Source organism: Mustela erminea, chromosome 5 (assembly GCF_009829155.1).
Source record: "Mustela erminea isolate mMusErm1 chromosome 5, mMusErm1.Pri, whole genome shotgun sequence".
NCBI lineage: Eukaryota > Metazoa > Chordata > Mammalia > Carnivora > Mustelidae > Mustela > Mustela erminea.
The window spans coordinates 46546314-46564480 of NC_045618.1; the positions used below are offsets into that span (position 1 = coordinate 46546314).

Genomic DNA, 18167 nt, shown 5'->3' on the forward strand with positions numbered 1-18167 from the left:
ACTGAGTACTGGTAGTCACCTCTCCTGCAGTGGCAGGACCGAGGTCTGAACTTGCCAGGCCAGGCCCTTCCTATTCAGCACTAAGGAGTAGCACCTATAGCTCAGCTGAATCCCTCCCCTCCCCAAGGTGGCCAGTGGTGGGACCTTGGAAGTAGGATGTTTCAAGGAAGGGAACAGAATAGGGAGAGCCAGGTGCTCTTTAATACCAGAAGAGGCTGGGATGAGAGCCCTAGGTTACAGTTAGATGCAGACAGGACCACTCTCTGCTCAAAAGCTAGCGGAGAATAGCACAGGCAAAACCACACCCATAGACCCATGAGGAATAACTTCTGATGTAACTTTGTCTGCCGTTCTCCAAACTGGGCTGTTGAGCCCCAGAGGGTAAGTAACCCCCAGCAGGCAGGAGGTATTCCTAGCCTCCCGCTTCATGTACCCACGGCTCCCCATTTGCTCACCCTCATCAGGCACCAACTCCAGGCCAAGCACTGTGCCCAGCGCTGAGGATGCCCATCGAAGCTAGCCCCTCCCCTCAAAGAGTTTGCAGACCAGTGGGGAGGGACAAGCTATATACTCATTGTCCCAGAAAAGACTGTGTACCTGGATTCGCCCCACCCCAAAACAAAGCTGGGCATAAAGCCCATAAAGAAGCATAAAGAGGGGCGCCTGGGTGGCTCAGTGGGTTAAAGCCTCTGCCTTCGGCTCAGGTCATGATCCCAGAGTCCTGGAATTGAGTCCTGGGATCAAGCCCTGCATCGGGCTCTCTGCCCCTCGGGAAGCCTGCTTCCTCCTGTCTCTCTCTTTGCCTGCCTCTCTGCCTACCTGTGATCTCTGTCTGTTAAATAAATAAATAAAATCTTTTTTAAAAAAAAGGCATAAAGAATGCTTCTTTAATTGATGTAATAAAAACTACATTGTTTTATTTCAAGAAAGCCTTGATCCCATCAGTGTTACACTTACCAGCTTACTTGCAAGATCTTGATTTTTGCCACAGTTTGATGGGAAAATTACTGATTTGAGAAGCCAAACCAGAAACACAGCAGAGCAGGAATATCAAAGAGGCTCAATTGTGAGGCTCATTCTACGTGAAATTACTGGTGAGCTGACATAATGGAATCAAGAATATTCTAATCCAATCTGCAAGGGAGACTAAATTAGGGCTTCTCTGAGGTGCTTGAGGTTTGAAATACAATTTCAAGAGACCTCAAAAAATTAGGGTGAAAGAAATTGCTGCAGAAAGAGGGGGGATGTTCCAGATAAGTCAGGTTGTTGGGGAAAACAATAACCCAAAAGGGGGGCAGTGAGGAAAAAAACAAACCAAATGTGAAGATGACAAAAAAAGATCCAAGAATTGTTTGTCATGGGCCAAAGACTGGATTTCAATTCCCTAAGATCGTGGCTCTGAGCAGGAGCCCAAATACCATTTTGCCAATCAGCATGTTGAAAAGAACATCACACCCCTTCTGTCCCAGCTCTGTATACCCAGAACTTGGGGGCAATGCCCTCTCTTCTGGACCTGTTTCCGCAGCAGGGATATGAGAAATGGGGGCAGGAGGCTGAGGAACAGGGGAAAGTAGGATCAGGGTGAATGAGCAAAGCCTGGAGAGCTCCCCGACTCCCCATTCCTGTCTGACTTGGGGTTAGAACACCCCCAAGCACCCATCCTAGTGTTCAAGTCTGTCCTTCCGTAAAGGCTCTGGGACCCTCTCTGCTTCCTTTGCCCCTAGAGGTGGCCTGCTTAAAGATTTGCCCACAAACTTTGGTCTAGCTCTAGCCCAGGGTCAGAAATCCCTGGCCTACAACCCCAAGCCAACGGGGAGGAGGCCTTGGGACCTCCAGCCCTCCGCTCTCACGCTCCATCTTCCTGCCCCAGACCAGTTCCAGGCCCCAGGTTGGCAGGGGCCAGTCCCTAAGTTACCAGGTAAAATGTCCCTTCCCACCTGGCCAGCGCAGCCCTGGGGGGTAGTGCCCCTGCCCCAGGCACCGAGTCCAGGAAGCGAGAACAGCCGGACACTCACAGACAGCGTACACTCACACACTTGCACACGCACACACGTCGTCCCTCACACCCACACAGACGCATGAGGCACGGGGCGTCGGCGGCCAGCGACTGCGCGGCGCGGGGTTAATTGAATGCACATTGATTCTGCCGCCCGCCTGGCCCGCCAGGCCTGGCCTGGGCGAGAGGCGGCCGCGCTTGGTGTCTGGGGTGGATCGTCCCTCCTCCCGCCGCGGTGACAACAAGCGGGGCCCGGGGCGGGGCGGGGAGCGGAGCCCCGGCTGTGGCGCGCGCCCTCCGGAACGCGGCGGGGACGGCCCGCAGTCCGGGGACTTGGGACACGTGCACGACCGGCCGGGGCCGAGGGGGAGCTAAGGCGAGTGAGAACGGCGGGGAAGCTTTTCTGCCAAACTTTGATCCTAACATTTAGAAAAGGAGGAGGCCAAGCCCAGCGCGCCAGGAGAGCCCGAGAGAGGGAGACGGAGGAGAGAGCTGGAGCGAGCCTGGAGAGGGGCGCGGAGGGGAAGGGTTGGGAGGAGGGACGCTGGGCAAGACAAAATCGAGTCAGCGCCTCCAAACCTTAGAAGGGAGAAGGGACTTGAGGAATCTTTTAATCTGGCTCTTTTCACACTGCCTCCCACCTATGAGGAAACTGAGGCACTGTGAACTGACGGGTCCAAAGTCATACAGGGGTGAGTTGAACACTGACACTAGAAAATCCAGAGGTGGGATCCAGGGAGGGCACAGAAGTAAGCATGATGGTGTCTGAGTCAATCCAGGGCCCTCAATAGTGGTGGGGCCACAGGAGGTGTCCCCTCCAAGCCAGTGTAAGCCAGGTACCTCGTGTGGGGCCTGGCTTCAGCTCTCCCCCTCTCTTCAGCTTCCTGCCCTGCTTAACACCAAAGCCCACTAAAGTCCCAATAAAGAGCGCCAGCTGCGTGGTGGCAAGAGGATGGGGAGGTAGGACCCTACACCCCACAAATGCCTGGATCCTACTCCTTCTCTCCCCTTCAAAGACCAAGTAGGGCAGCACGCCCTCCCACTTCCCGCCAAGACAAACTGAGGCCCAGCAGCTCTGGGGGTAGGGAGCAGAAAGCTTGAACCCAGAGCTGAGCCAAGCCTCAGTTCCAGTCTGTCTGCATCTCCCACAATGGCTCTGCTCCTTGAGGGTGTCGGTCTTCTCACCACCGTCCCATGGCAGGAGCAAGTGGAGTTTTATTACAGGTGGGGTCTGGGGACACATTACAGGCTGTCCTTGATTTCTCCCCACTTGTGCAGAGGCTTTGCAGACACAATCCCAGGTGGGAAAGGGCTTAGTTGGGAGGGGGGACATGGAGGCATGCTGGTGGCAGGCAGGGCTGCAGGCCAGAGCACATGCCCCAGGAGTTATCAGCTTCCCCAAACCAAGAGCCTTCAGGCTGGGCATGGGGGCAGGAAGCAGGACTTGCAGCAGCAGCAGCAGCAGCAGCAGCGGTCAGGTCTGTGGGGGGCGACTATGAGGAAAACTTGAGCACCCAGGGAAGCTGCTGGATCTCAAGAGGATGGGTTTTGTGCTTCCCAGAAGTACAATTCCCCTGTTTCTGGCTGTCACCCCAAGACCCAGTGCCTGCTTTGATCCAAGGACCCCAGCAAGAACTTCCCTCTCCCCTTGCCAGTAAGGCTCCCTGCACCCTTCCAGCACGCACAGCCTGTCCCTCCTTGCTGTGCTGCTCAGGTTACCAAGAAGCCTGCTTCGTGAAGCCTGCCATCCAACTCATTGTTCAGTGGGGCCAGGAGGGCGGGGGCCCAAACCGAGACCCCTCCTCCAGGGTGGGGTGGGGGTGGATTCTCCCAGTCACCCCAGCAGACTGTAGCCTTGGGCTTCAGGAGAGAGGCATCCAACCCCAGGAGGCCTTAGGCCACCCTGCCCAGGCAAGGGGACAGCACAAGGACAATCAGCAGCTTGGTTCCTGTAGGCTGATTATGGCTCTTCTCTCCTCCTCCTCTCCCCCACCCCACAGGACCCCTGGGGAGAAGGAGCCTTCTCTAGCCACACCAGTTCCTCTCCTGTGATTTGTTCTGAATTTTCAAACAAAGAGTAATTATGACAGATGTGGAGCAATCAGCGTCATTATGCGGAAACAAGAAAGGGAAAGGGAGCTGAGGGGGCCCCAGGGGGGAGGGGAACTTGTCTTTCCTCCTCGGGAAGAAGCAACTCCCACCTCCAGCGCCAGCAGCCCCGGCACCCTCTCAACTTCCTCGCCTGCCAGGAACCTGCATCCTGCACTGGGGCAGAGCAAGACTTCTCTGTGCAGAGCCTGCCAGCCTAACTGGCCCTCCACGCTGTGGGCCTCCAGCAGCGGCTCCGGGCGGGGTGGGGGTGGGGGGGCGTGTAGCCCATCCTGGCCCCGCTGGAAGTGGCTCCCACTTTGGCCAGGGTTCAAGGCTCTGCTCCCAACACTCCCCATCTCCACCCTGTATGTGTCAAGGTACCCAGCTCTATTTCTACGGCAGTAATTCTGATTCTGTTCTCCAGGGACTCCAGCCCCCTCTAAAGGCCCTCAGGCCATTGATCTTTGGGTCTGGCAGACCTGGGTTTAAATCCCAGCTTCCCTGCTTATACTGTGTGCCCTTGGGCAAGTTAATGAACCATCCTGGGCTTCTGTTTACTCATCTGTAAAATAGGACTAGTAATACCTATTAAGGGAAATGTTGTGGGAATTAAGTAAATTAACACATCAAGGCCTTAGGACAGTGCGGCCCCATATTACTAGGAAGACTTCTACTAGTTAGTTCAGTGCAAGTGCCCACACACAGGTCACCCTCGAGTCACAAGGCTCAACATCCAGTGTGCTCTGGAAACTTGGATGCCCCCGAAATACGCCGTGGATGTCAGGAGCCCCACACTCAACATTTGCTGGTCAACAAATATCCAGAACCACAATCACAGATAAAGCCTAGGGCAGGGCAGGGCACAAGAAAAAGAGAAATATATGTATACATGTACCAGCTTCCCCTCGGTGCAGGGAGCACATAAAAAGACCCCTCCCCTCCCCATCCGGAGAGGCACTAGGCCCGTGAGAGAGGTGACGTGCCCAGGAGGCTCTCTTACCTGCCCAGGCTGGAGAACCAGCCATGTCCCTGGGCAGGTTACCTACTTGGAGACTCAGTTTTCAAGTCTGTAAAAGGAAAAGCTTGGACCAGATGAGCTCCAAAGCTAGTCCCTCTGCTCTGGATGCCTGTGGTCCCGCTGGAGGCTGGGAAGCCTCCGAGGTCCTAGCTAGGGGGAGATCTGCAGGGTCTTTTGCTGCAGCCTGCAACTCAGGGAAAGGGCGAGGACTCTGTTCTCTCTCACGGTGGTCTGCCCCTCCTCTCCATTTAGGTGGTCTGGTCTCCGTCTGCCCACCCTAAGGCCCTGGAGCCTCTCTTTGGTCCCCCCTTCACATTCCAATGGCCTTGGGGCAGCAGCCAGACCAGAAAGTCCAGTTCCTGCCCATTATCACTGCTCGCATCTGTACTGCAACCCAACACCAGCATTCCAGAGAGCGGCCTGGGGCTGCCCCCACCACCCACCGTGGTCAGTGTCCAGGCTCAGAGACAAGCCTCAAGCAGGGGCCAGTGTTCTCAGGTTCCTCCCAGGGAAGGTCTGCCCCCAGGGGGCTCTGGCTTGCTGGGGAGGCCATGGACCATTTCCATGGGGGTCATCTTTAAACCTGACCCTCTCCATCTCCTCTTCTTATCTCTTTGCTCTGTGCCCAGGACTGAGCTTCTCAGGAGGCTCTCTCCCCCAGCAAAGAGAGGATGGTGGACACAGCGTTGCCACAATTGGAGAAACAGGCAGGAGGAAGGATAGAACACGGGAGAGAGGAGCAGGAGAAAGGACAGGGCGGGAGGAACAGGGCTGAGGACAACAAAGACAAAGATGTTAAGCATGACCCCACAGGAAGGCAGAGGTGGAGTGCAGTCTGTGGGAGAGTGTCAAAGCCAAAATCCAGAGAGGAGAGAGAAAAGTGCGTGGGAGAAGCTGGGAGGTGAACCCGCTGCATCACACTTTTCTCCCCCTGCCTGAATTGGGTGGCTGGCTGACTGGCCGTAGGCCCATACTCCCCACTCCCTCCATCTCCCTGGGGTCTGGGGTCTGGCCAGGAGCTCCTCCTGCTTGCCCCTCCTCAGGCCTTTGCTCAACCCCTGCCTTTCCACCTTCACTGGTCCCAGTGGCGCGTGTCCAGGCACCCCTTCTCAGGAAGCCACCGGGACTGCTCCCATCTGTCTTCTGTCCTAACCTTATACTTGAGGGCAGTCACAAGAGTTGGGTTAGCATTTCTTGGAGGTGGTGAACCGGAAGCAAGATGAGAAATCAAAGAGTGATCCTTGGGGGGGATACGGAGCCACACAGGCCAGCGGGCTCGGACTGCAGTCAGACTGTTGGCACTGCCTAATAAATAACTAAGAATATGGTGTCAAGTCCCAAGGTGCTCCCATGCCTGCAAGCCCATGAGGTGAGCCCCCACCCTGCACCAGTGACCTGAGGATTATCTTCCTCTTCTCTCGCTTCAGCTGGCTGAGTATCACTCCTTGTGGGACCTAAACATCACCGACCATGGTCTCTTGGCCTGTGCCTGTTCTGTCCACTCTAGCCTTCCAGTCTGGCCACAATGCCCAAGGGAAGTGCTTGGAGAAGAGAGGGACCCCAATCCTGGGCTCCATACACCTCCTTCAGGCACACACCTGCATGCTCAGGTCCCCACACAGGTCCATGTGGCAGCACACACACACTACAGGTCTCTCCATTCCTGGGTGCAACAAGGCTATGGTCAGAGAAGCTTTGGGTGCCCTAGGTGAATCACACAAGACAGACATTTTTTGAATCACTTGGTCCAGTTTAAACAAAGACAGCCGCGAGCAGTTTGGTTTTCCATCCCACATGCCCTTCTGTTCCATTCTACTGTTTTTGAAGCCTGTGTAGAACAGCCTCCAAGCTGCTGTAAAAAGTCTCTCACACACACACACACACACACACACACACACACACACACGCACACTCACTCTCACTCTCTGGCCGGCAGGGACTCTGGAGAGGAGAAGGAAAGGCAATACAAGAAAGCCAGGAGTGAAAAAGTCCTTTCTCCCTGGGGGCGGGGAGGGGACAAGGGGTTAAGGGGGGCTGGGGGCCTGTTTCATTTGCAGGCTGCAAATGCCTCTCCTATTCACGGGCCCACATTCCCAGCCAAGGCGCCCGGCCACGGACAATGCCGGGAACAGGAACAGAGGAGATTTGCACATTGTGTTCAAGGGGCCAGCTGGCTGCCTGCGACAGTGGAGCCAAGGTGTGGGAACCAGAAGCATTCGACTTCCACATTCGAGTCCTGCGGGTGGGGGCGAGTGGGACCCTCCCCCCTCAGCTGGGGCCAGTGTGGCTAGGGACAGGGACCTCATCCAGCAAGGGACTGAAGTTCAAGGCAGGAGACCCGGAGACCCACGCCTGAAAGGTGCCAAGTGCTTTGGTCTCTGCCTCACACTCCATGTGGCCAGGAAGAGTCTCAGGTCCTCTGCAGATAAACACCCAGCAGCAGGGGCACCTGGGTGGCTCAGTGATTTAAGGCCTCTGCCTTCGGCTCAGGTCATGATCCCAGGGTCCTGGAATCGAGCCCCACATCGGGCTCTCTGCTCAGCGGGGAGCCTGCTTCCCCCCATCTCTGCCTGCCTCTCTGCCTACTTGTGATCTCTGTCTGTCAAATGAATGGGTAGGATCTTTAAAAAAAAAAAAAAAAACACCCAGCAGCAGCCGCCCACGATCTTGCCGATCTTGCCGGGTGTGCTCTGTTCCCTCACCGACCTGGCCCGCTCCTGAGCTTCTGCTCCTCTGAGCTATGCGATCAATTACAAGGCCAGGAGAGACACACACAGAGAGAAAGCAAGGGAGAAGCAGCAAGAGAAACAAGGGAGAGCGAGCTTTGCACCCGCAGGGCCACATGTTCATTTAGTTTTTACCAAGCTCCACAGGCGGGGGACGTGAGAAATACAAAAGCAAAGCCCTTTAGGAGCCTGAAGTCTAGTTGAGGAGACAGATGGAATATGCAGCCACAAAACAGTACTTAACAATGTAAGCAGCCATCACTGAGGGGAAGCTTGAGCCTGAGTGCCACAGGCCATGATTCCACCCTGCCTTAGCTGGGGGAGAGGAAACTGATCGGCTAAGGGACAAACAGGGGCAAGAAGAGACTGGGAAAAGGCCCAGCAAAGGCGAGCATGTCCCCAGGACCGCCTGGATGGCAAACAAGCCTTCACACCTTAGAGCAGACAAGAATCGGAGTTCAAGCACCCACTTTCACAATAAGGAAAGCAAACCCTAGAGAGGGTGAGTGACTTGCCCAGGGCCACGCAGGAGCCCAGTGTCCGGGCAAGCACCCTTCCATCACACCTCACAGCGGCTAGGGACTGACTGTCCGAGGAGCGTCAGTGGGGTATCAACTGGCATGTGGAAAGGGCCTGACCCTCCCCCATTTGCACCTGACTCTAGTTACACGTGAGCTGCAGGAAAGGAGAGCCGGCCTCTGCATTGCCAGCCCGCTTGTCACACCAGTGACATTTCCCCTGCGACACCTGCTTCCTGCTCCACTTGGTAGGCAGATGTATGTGATTGAGAGGCAGTTGGTGGGGGCTTCCTCAGGGATACCTCAGCTGAGCTGCCCTTCAAGGAGGAGAGAGAAGCTTGGGCTCTATATACCAGGCCTGAGTGTCCAACCTCCAGGTGACACAGGCCTCTGGGGTTCCCAGCCACTGCACCAGGAACCGCTTCCCTACATAGCCCACTGCCCTACCCTGAAACACTTTGGGGTCCCCTCAATACACTGAACCCCCCACACAAACTGTTCTCCCCATTAGCTCCAGCCCATGGTTCTTCTGCCACTGGCCCTTTCCCCCAGCTCCAAGTTGGTTCCCCAGATCTGGCTCCAGACCCTGATCCCAGATTCACACAACCACGGACCTTGCTGCTAAAAGTGGGTTCCAGAGTAGCTGTTTAAATTGCTTTCCCTCAGATGGGTTGAGAATGAATCAAGATTTTAGAAGTGGGTGCCTGAGGGTCTGAGAAGTCGGTGGAGGCAGCAGGAAAGACTCCCCCTTGCCTGACCCCACAGCCTCTTCCTAGGAGTCTGGGCTCACCAAGGGCCTTCCTGGAATCCACACAAGAGGAGCTTAGAACCCCCGCATTTCTCAGAATAATAATGTTAATATTTGAGGAACACTTTCTAGGTGCCTTGCACAGTGCTAAGTTCTTCACCCAGACCATCACAGGTAATCCTCATAACATTCTTTGTTGGGAAGTCCTATTTCCCCATTTTGAGGCTAAGGCGTGCCTGGCTGGGTCAGTAGGTAGAGCATGCAACTCTGGGTCATGAGTTTGAGACCCACATTGGGTGTAGAGACTGCTAAAAAATAAGTAAACTTAGGGCGCCTGGGTGGCTCAGTGGGTTAAGCCGCTGCCTTCGGCTCAGGTCATGATCTCAGGGTCCTGGGATCGAGTCCCGCATCGGGCTCTCTGCTCAGCAGGGAGCCTACTTCCCCCTCCCTCTCTGCCTGCAGCTCTGTCTGCTTGTGCGCTCTCTCTATGAAATAAATAAATAAAATCTTAAAAAAAATTAAAAATAAGCAAATTTTAAAAAAGTAACTGTAAACAACTTGCATTGGAATTTTAAGATAAAATATTATATCTAGAAAATAAAGACTCCGTACAGGTAAGTGACTTGTCCATGTCCGTCCAGTGGGGGCAGTAGCTTCTGCAGTTTACCCTCACAGCCACTGCTGGGCCTGCCCTGTGGGGACAGCCCCAGGCAGGGAGGGAGGCCATCCTGGCTCTTGGAGGACTGGGCCACCATCCAGATAGGCTGAACCTCATCCTAAATTAGTGGTCAGTACCTAGCACTGACAAAACTACTTAATGTCTAGAGGTCAAGCCCCATGCCAGGTTTTTACACCCAATCTACTCATTTCATCCTCCAACAGCCTTGATAGGCTGATAGGGTAATGACCATTTTTTCAGACGAGGGCTCAAGAGGATTAGTAACTCATCGGTGAGTGGCAGAGCTGGGGTCCAAACCCATCTGGGTTTGCTCCTGCACCACATTCTGCCAACCTTACTGTGTTGCCCACACACCCCCACACCAGAGATGGTGGATGGCCTGGGGGGCGAGCTCTACTCTAGCACCTGTGAACCAGCAGGATCCATCAGTATCGCCTGGCCTTTGGTGAGACATGCAGGACCCCAGGCCTTGGCCTAGACCTACTGATTCAGACGAGATCGGGCGCGTTCAGGGTGGTATGGCCGTAGACAGACCTTCTGATTCAAAATACAAATTTTATCAGGTTCCCCAGGTACTTCATGGGCACAGTAGCATTTGTGAAGTCCCGCTCTAGATCACATAGATCTTTGCTCCGATTCTCCAAGGGGCATAGGACCAGGAAGTGAAGGGTAGGGCCTGAGGGCATCTGCCTGAGGGGAGTTAAGGGTGGGTCCCCCAAGCATTCCCCCTCCTTGTATCTAGCCCATCTTTTTTTTTTTAAGATTTCATTTTGGGGGTGCCTGGGTGGCTCAGTCAGTTAAACATCCCTCTCTCTCTTGATTTCAGCTCAGGTCATGATCTCAGGGTTGTGAGACTGAGCCCAGTCTGGTGCTCACTTCAGATTCTCTCTCTCAGGGGCCCTGAGTGGCGCAGTTCGTTGAGCATCCGACTCTTGGTTTTGGCTCACATCATGATCTCAGGGGTGGGAGATCAAGCCCCACATCAGGCTCAACACCAAGTCTGCTTGAATTTCTCTCTCTGTCTCTCAAATAAATAAATAAATCTTAAAAAAAAAAATATTTTCTCTCGCCCTCTGCCCCTCCCCCTACTTCTCCCTCTCTCTCTCTCAAAAAAAAAAAAAGTTTTATGTATGTTTATATGTATTTGAAAGAGATACTGTGGGGGCACCTGGGTGGCTCAGTGGGTTAAGCCTCTGCCTTTGGCTCAGGTCATGATCTCAGGGTCCTGGGATCGAGCCCCGCATCAGGCTCTCTGCTCAGCAGGGAGCCTGCTTCCTCCTCTCTCTCTGTCTGCCTCTCTGCCTACTTGAGATCTCTCTCTGTGTCAAATAAATAAAATCTTTAAAAAAAAGAGAGAGAGAGAGATTGTGAATGAGAGGAAGAGGGAGAGAGAACCTGAAGCACTCTGGACTGAGCACAGCCTGACCCGGGGCTCGATCCCACAACTGGGAGATCACCTGAGCTGAAACCAAGAGTCAGATGCTAAACCGACTGAGCCACCCATGCGCCCCAAAAGATTTTATTTTTAAGTAATCTCTACACCCATCGTGGGGCTCAAACTCACAACCCCAAGATCAAGAGTCACATGTTCCATCTACTGAGCCAGCTAGGAGCCCCATTGCCCAACCCTCTTTGGGGTCGTCCAGGTACACAGACTTCAACAGGTGTGAGGCAATGCACATGTTCCCCCTGGGTCAGGTGACACACATACCCTCCCAGGGGCCCTCCAGAGGGATGGCAGAGGGTTTCAGAGGCTAACCCGGCTTCAGCCCATACTCTGAGGCTTGGGAGAATCCCCAGGCCCTCCCAGGAAAGAGTTAAAACAGAACAAGTTGCTCTCTGGCTCCAATAATTCCACTCCCTGGTAGATTTCCCTGGTGTACTTCCTAACCGAATCCCAGTGAGGGAGAGAGCTGGGGGCTGGGAACACAGTCAGGCAGTTTGCTTTTGCTGGCAATATCTGTAAAATCACCTTTCGATGAAGAATGCCGTATTGGCTCCCATGTGCCTCCTGTATAGTAGGCAAATCATGGGATGTGTCAGTCCTTCCAACCATCCCACAAATGTAGGAGTATATGCACATTTCACAGGTGAGGAATCTGGCCCAGAGAGAGGCTAACTTGTCCGGGTCTGTCTCATTATTAACAAGTGTCTCAGTTTGCAGCCTCCAGACCCCAAGCACAAGGAACTGCAAGGCAGAAAACCAGACATGCCAGAAGCAGGAATTAGGACCTCAGGTCTTAGGACCCTGAGCCACTCTGTCCTAAAAAGGAGATACTGGGAACAGAAGCCACCAAGGAACCAGCGTGCAATGTAGCCCAGCCTGGTCAGGCCATCTTTTGATGACAACATCTGAGGCCACTGGGATGGAAGAGGGAGCTTTTTTTAAAAGATATTTATTTATTTGACAGACAGAGATCACAAGTAGGCGGAGAAACAGGTAGAGAGAGAGGAAGAAGCAGGCTCCCTGCCCAGCACAGAGCCTGATGTGGGGCTTGATCCCAGGACCCTGGGATCATGACTTGAGCCGAAGGCACAGGCTCTAATCCACCGAGGCACCCCAAGAGGGGGCTTTTCTAGCTGTGGCCTCAGGCCCAGAGCTCAGAGGCCCCAGCAGGGCTCCCCCCCACAGACCTGGGCCTCTGTGTGCCCCACTGGTGAATCCGCTGGGTAGACTGTGTGTCTGTGAGTCTTGCTAAGCCTGCCGATTCCCCATTAGCCCCCAGGGAGCAGGCAGGAGAGGCAGGAGCTCCAGAGGGCTCCTCACACCTTTCAGCAAGGCACCCTCCCATGTCACACAACATCTGCAGCGCCCGCAGGCACACGGGCAGGGAGTTATTACCAAAGGAGAAAACTCAGGCAGCTAATCAGCTTTGGAGGTTTCTAGGGACATCAGCTTGTGAAGTGAGAAAAGGAGATCCAGCCACCCGGTTGCTTGGTACCCAAGCATTCCCCCATGGGGTCACAAGCCTTGCAGGGGAGAGAGAGGCCATATCAGATCGCTGGTGCTTAGAGGCAACCCCCCAGCTGTCTCCAGGACCCCAAAGGATTAACCACGCTGACCTCACCCACTGGCCCTTCTCCCAGCCCACAGCTCAGTTTCTTATACTGTAGTTTAAGGAGACCAGACATCTTGAAGGTATTACCATTTATAGAAAAGCACATTTACAATTAGCTATATATAAACACCTGGGATTTATCTTCCAGAATTCTAGGCTGGCAATGTAGGGGCCAGTGCTGATACACAAGCCGGGGACAGTGTGGGGATCCTCTCCCCAAGAAATCTTACTTCTCTCCCCGGCCAATCTTGGGGGCCCTGCCCTGCATCCACGTCCATGCTTCTCTTCCTCATACCCCGCCATCTGCTGAGAGGCCGCACCAGCCTTCCCTGCACCGCCGAGAGCTGGCGTGGAGGGGTCGCTGAGCCAGAAGTGATTGGGTCTCCAGGTCCAGGGCTGCCTCCCAGCGAGCTCCATATGGGGGCCTGAATCAGCCTTCTTTAGAACAAAGGGGCATCTTCAACTCAGTGAGAAGCCTCCTGCCTCAGAACGATTCATCACTCACCAGCCATTCCGAGCAACTGGGCAAATGCCCTAAGAGCCAGGAGGAAACTGGCAGGCCCTCAGCGGGGGCACCAGCGGCATGCCATGGGAGGTAGGCAGGATGGGTAGGGCTTCTACTGCCCAGACTTCAGCCCAGCTCCTCTGCCTACTGCAGCGTCCCGGGATCCCTCTGCCTCTTGATTTTCCCATCTGTCAAACGGGGGCAAAGACTGCCTGTCTTCTCCAGGCCATTGTGATAACTGAACTTTCATGCAGAACACCTAGGGGACCCAGCACACAGCAAGGGCTTGGTAACATTAGCTGAAATTATACAGGGCACCCGGGTGACTCAGTTGGTTAAGCAGCTGCCCGAATTCCCCTCGGGTCATGATCTCAGGGTCCTGGTATGGAGCCCCGTCAGCTCCCTGCTCAGCGGGGAGTCTGTTTCTCTCTCAGCCTCTGCCTCCTTGCCATCCCCACTTGTGCTTGCTCTCAAATGAATAAGTAAATAAATAAAATCTTTAAAAAATAGAATTATTGGGCACCTGGGTGGCTCAGTGGGTTAAGCCGCTGCCTTCGGCTCAGGTCGTGATCTCAGGGTCCTGGGATCGAGTCCCGCATCGGGCTCTCTGCTCAGCAGGGAGCCTGCTTCCTCCTCTCTCTCTCTCTCTCTCTCTCTGCCTACTTGTAATCTCTGTCTGTCAAATAAAATAAATAAAATCTTTTTAAAAAAATAGAATTATTACCAACACCTTTAAGGCATAGCCTCTGTAAGCAGAGTCTTTAAGGGGCACTCCCCCGGAAGTACAAAGTTGTGAGGTAGAGAACTACCTAGCACTTGCTAAAACTTTCGCCTTCTCTCAAGAGCAGTGGTTTTCAAGCCTGACACACACCTTGCCTCACATCCCCAGCTTGCCCCCTTCAAGATCCATAGATAATTCTGGCTTACACAACCACGAGTACGCATAAATTAAAGAACAACTGAATTTTTGCGGGACAGGACAGTAGAACACAGCCATCATTTCGTCTCAACTAATGGTGGTCGATCAGTGTAAGCAAAGCACAATTCTAGAACTGAAACACCCCGCCTGGCCCTTTCTCTCCCATGCAAAACACATCAGATGTCAAGTCACCACCACGTGCACATTAAAGACTTACAATTTTATTGTTAATTATCCCTCAATAAAGCTGAATTTTTTTTAAAGAGGCACATTAGCATGAAGGTGAGTGGGAGTAATGTCATCATTGTGATAACCTTGAAATTAACCTACCATATTTTTTGTAAAATGAATTGTTGACAAGCTTCCGAATATCATTATCCTACCCAAAAGATCTGAAAGTCACCACATAATTTAAAATTGCAATGTAGCCAAATTGTCCTTCAAAATTCTCTTAAATCACCCATAAAGTATGACAGTTGTTTCTTGAGACACGAGCATCCCACTCGATGGACTGGGACATTCCCAGTGTAGCCACGTGGAAGCTAAGACACACCGACCCAAGAGTTGGATAAAGCTTGCTCTCTTTCTCTCCCTCTCCCTGCAGCAGTATTTGGCTGTATTCTTGCCGAATCCCATTCCAGTCAGTTAAATGAGTACAGGATATAATTCCACCGCCACAAATGACCACTATGTACATCTCAACTGACCCATGCTGAGAAATCAGTCCTCCAGAAGGCTGCAGAAGAGGGAATTGCTTCCCCTGCCCCCAACCCCTGGGCAGACCCTGGATCCCCAGTGTAGGAAAAGACAGTAAGGGGTGTCCACTTACTTGCAGCCTGGATTCGAGCCTTCCGGCTGACCACGAGTCCAAAGCGGTTCTGAGCCACACACTCATAGTCACCCTCATCTGAGGGGCTCCCTCCCTGATCCAGCTGGAAGTGAGGGAGCATCAGGGACCCATTGGCCAGCAAGGTGGCATGGGTACTCTCCAGCAGCTCCACTCCATTCTTCCTCCAGGTGATTCTCACTGGAGGGGTCCCCTCCACCCTGCAGCCCAGCACTACAGGCTGCCCAGGAACTGCAACATCATCACTTGGCTCCATAGCAAAGGACAGTTCGGCAGAGTGGCCAAGACCTGTATGGGGAAGGGGAGATGGAAGGAAAAGGAGAGGTTAGTGTGAACTGAACAGGCAGGAAGAACTTCATACACAGGTGGCCCAAGTTCCCAAAACTGTACACCCACCCCATCTTTCAGTAATGCCAGTAGAAATCTCCATTACATATATAATTTTATGCATTAGAAAGTTCTGTCTTATGCAGTACCTTTCTCAATCAGCAGACCATCTCAGAGAGAGATATTATTTGTACTGTTTCCTCGTTTTACAGACAAGGGAACTGAAGCCCAGAGATAATGAAACAACTTGTCTAGGGTGTCACAATTCATAGTAACACATCTGAGATCCAAAAGTAAGACTGATTCTAACATGGCTGCTACCACTTCTGTGATCACTCTGGCTACACACTGCAGCCTCACAGACTTTCAAGGTCAAAGTGTTCAACCTGTCCTAGCATCCCATTCCTCATCTGATAGGTACAGGTTAGGCAATGTGCCAGCCCCACTGCCTCTGCCCTAGGGCACTCTATGTTTTGGTTTATGTGGTTATTTTGCTGTTGTCATAAGGAGAATTGAAGGGTACCAAGCGTCAACTCAGAGTTCCCAAAATTCAGGAAGAGGGAGGTTTCCAGAATCCTTACTCTGACCGACCTCACCGCTCCCGTAGAACAAAAGTGAGCTGGAAGAAGAGAAGGGGAATGAGGAGAGAGAGAAGAAGGTGATTGGGGAATGACGGGGAATCCCGACAGGAAGCACAAGAGCTCCAATCCCAGGCGTGATGCCAAGTTCCCAACTTCTCCAACGAGCAACTTACCAGACCAGTTATCACCTCACTCCGGGAGGAATGAACCCACCTGGTCTGGAAGGGCAGCCACAGATCCCCTCGTCACTTTTCCAGAGAACTAGTGATCCTGGAGCTGGCCCCTCCCCAACAGACAAGCGCCCTCCCTGGTTGGGGGAGAGGGAAAGTGGGTGGGGAGAAAGGAGGAGGGGGACCCGCCTTACCGATGAATCCCCCAGCCACAGGGATATGTAATAATTTAAGACATTTGAGGGTCATAACCTTTCAAACCCCTACCCACGCTCCCCCTGCCCTGCATTTCAGCCGCTTCAGCCCCCAACCCAACCCCGGTACAGCAGTCGAGGAATAAAGTTTCTCCTAGATGCGGACGCGGTATTCTGCTTCTCCCGAGCGGAGAGGAGGGAGAACACCGCCTAGACCAGCGTCTTCGGAGAACCTGGGGTGGGAAGGGAAGGGCCTAGATGTGCGCTCCCCTCCCGTGAGATGGGCGCATTACAGCCCCTGAGGGAACAGAGTGGTGGTGACGCAGCTCTGGGCAGCAACGCGGGCAGACCCAGAGCCCGGGGTCAGGGGCGCTCTGCCCGCGCACCCTCCCGGGAAGGGCGGGCACGTGAGCGTCCCCGAAGCTCGCTCCCTCTCGGTCGGCTTCTCTTCCCCTTCCCCGGTCGCGCGGTCTCCCTCGGGTCTCCTCCTCCCCACGCGCGGCCCGCCGGGACTCTGCCTCCTCTTCTGCCTTGGTCTCCGCCGAGCACTCCCGGTGCCAGCGCCAACTCTCGACCCGGGACGTGCCCGGTCGGACCCGCCTCCGTCCCCCCGCCCTCCCGCTCGGCTGCGTTAGGTCTCGGCCGCCTCGGGCTACTCTGGCCCGCAGTCGGGCTCCGCACACCCCGGCCCGCCCCCTCGGACGGGACTCGGCCCTGAGGTGCCCCCCTGGTTCGCTTCTCCCTCTCCCCAACTCCCGCCCGCCCGCCTCGCTTCTGCTCTGCGGTGCTCCGTGCTCCTCGGTCTGGGCTTGCGTACTGCCCGAGTCCCGGAGCCTCAGCGCCCCGAATCGGAGTCTCTCCTAGGGGGCCGCGTCCTCAGCATCCTCCTGCGGGCCGGGCAGCCGGCCTTGGGGCCCTCTCCCCCGGCTCCGCCCCGTCCCGCTAGGCTCTCCTTCTCGGACAAGTCCCTCCCGCCCCGGGTCCGCCCGCAGGGTCCGCGCCTCTCTCCCCAGTTCCGCCTCCTCGCGCCCACCTACTCCCCTCTCGCCCTTCCCGGGGCTCGGTCCGCGGCCGCCCGGGGCGCTCACCGTTGCTCGGCGCGGGCAGCAGCAGCGGCAGCAGCAGCGGCAGCAGGAGCCGGCGCCGCGCGGCGCGCGGAGCAGCCATGGGGCTCTCGGTCCGCTCGGCTCGGCGAAGCGCGGCTCCGGGGCCTCTGGCGGCTCACAGCGTCCCGCGGGGTCGGCGCCGGGGCCGGGGCCGGGGCTCCGGCCCGGGCCGAGCCCGGGCGGCGGCGGGCTGGGGCCACATGCCTGCCTAGGAGCGCCGGGGGCGCAGGGGGAGCGCCGCTTGCGCCATCTTGCACCCACCCCAGCGATCTGTCAGCCTCGCCCGGGGTGCGCGCTCCGCACTCGCACCGCCCGCGCCCGCCCCGCCCTTCTCCCTCCGCCCGCCGCCCCTCTTCCCTCCCCTCCCGGTCCCCTCCCCCAGCCCCTCTCCCCGGAGGCCCGGTCTGGGGAACAAAAGAGCCGGCGAGCGCTTTAAGCGGCCGGACATTCCCGGCTTCGCGGCGGACGCGCCCCCTGCGCTTTGAACTGTGGCTGGAGCTGCCGGCGCGGTCCCGGGCTACTGCGCCGTACCCCCTGCCCGCGGGCCAGCCCCGAACTTGGGGGGCCGGGGAAGTGGAGAGAGCCAGCGGACTGTCAAGTGGGTCCAGGCTGCGGAGAAACACTCAAAGCCGTGGGGTCTGCTCTGACCCACTGTTTCTGCTGCACCCTGCACCACCGAGTCC

General features: G+C 55.3%; 1 protein-coding gene across 8 annotated transcripts in view; it reads right to left on the minus strand.

Annotated features, from left to right (window-relative positions):
* Positions 1–17796, minus strand: part of IGDCC3 (immunoglobulin superfamily DCC subclass member 3) — a 42571-nt gene extending 24775 nt beyond the window's left edge. For 6 of the 8 annotated variants that reach the window (XR_004285710.1, XM_032342890.1, XM_032342883.1 and 3 more), the window contains exons 1-2: positions 17467–17796; positions 15089–15394 (exon numbers count right to left, since the gene is read on the minus strand). Coding sequence is in view for 7 of the 8 variants with exons in the window: in XM_032342890.1 (XP_032198781.1) it covers positions 15089–15394; positions 17467–17545 (385 nt within the window). In the remaining variant the exon portion in view is untranslated. Of the gene's footprint in view, positions 1–15088; positions 15395–16187; positions 17393–17466 lie in introns of those variants that run through there. The other 2 variants (XM_032342887.1, XM_032342888.1) reach the window with 2 other exon arrangements.
* Between the last annotated feature and the right edge of the window lie 371 nt (positions 17797–18167).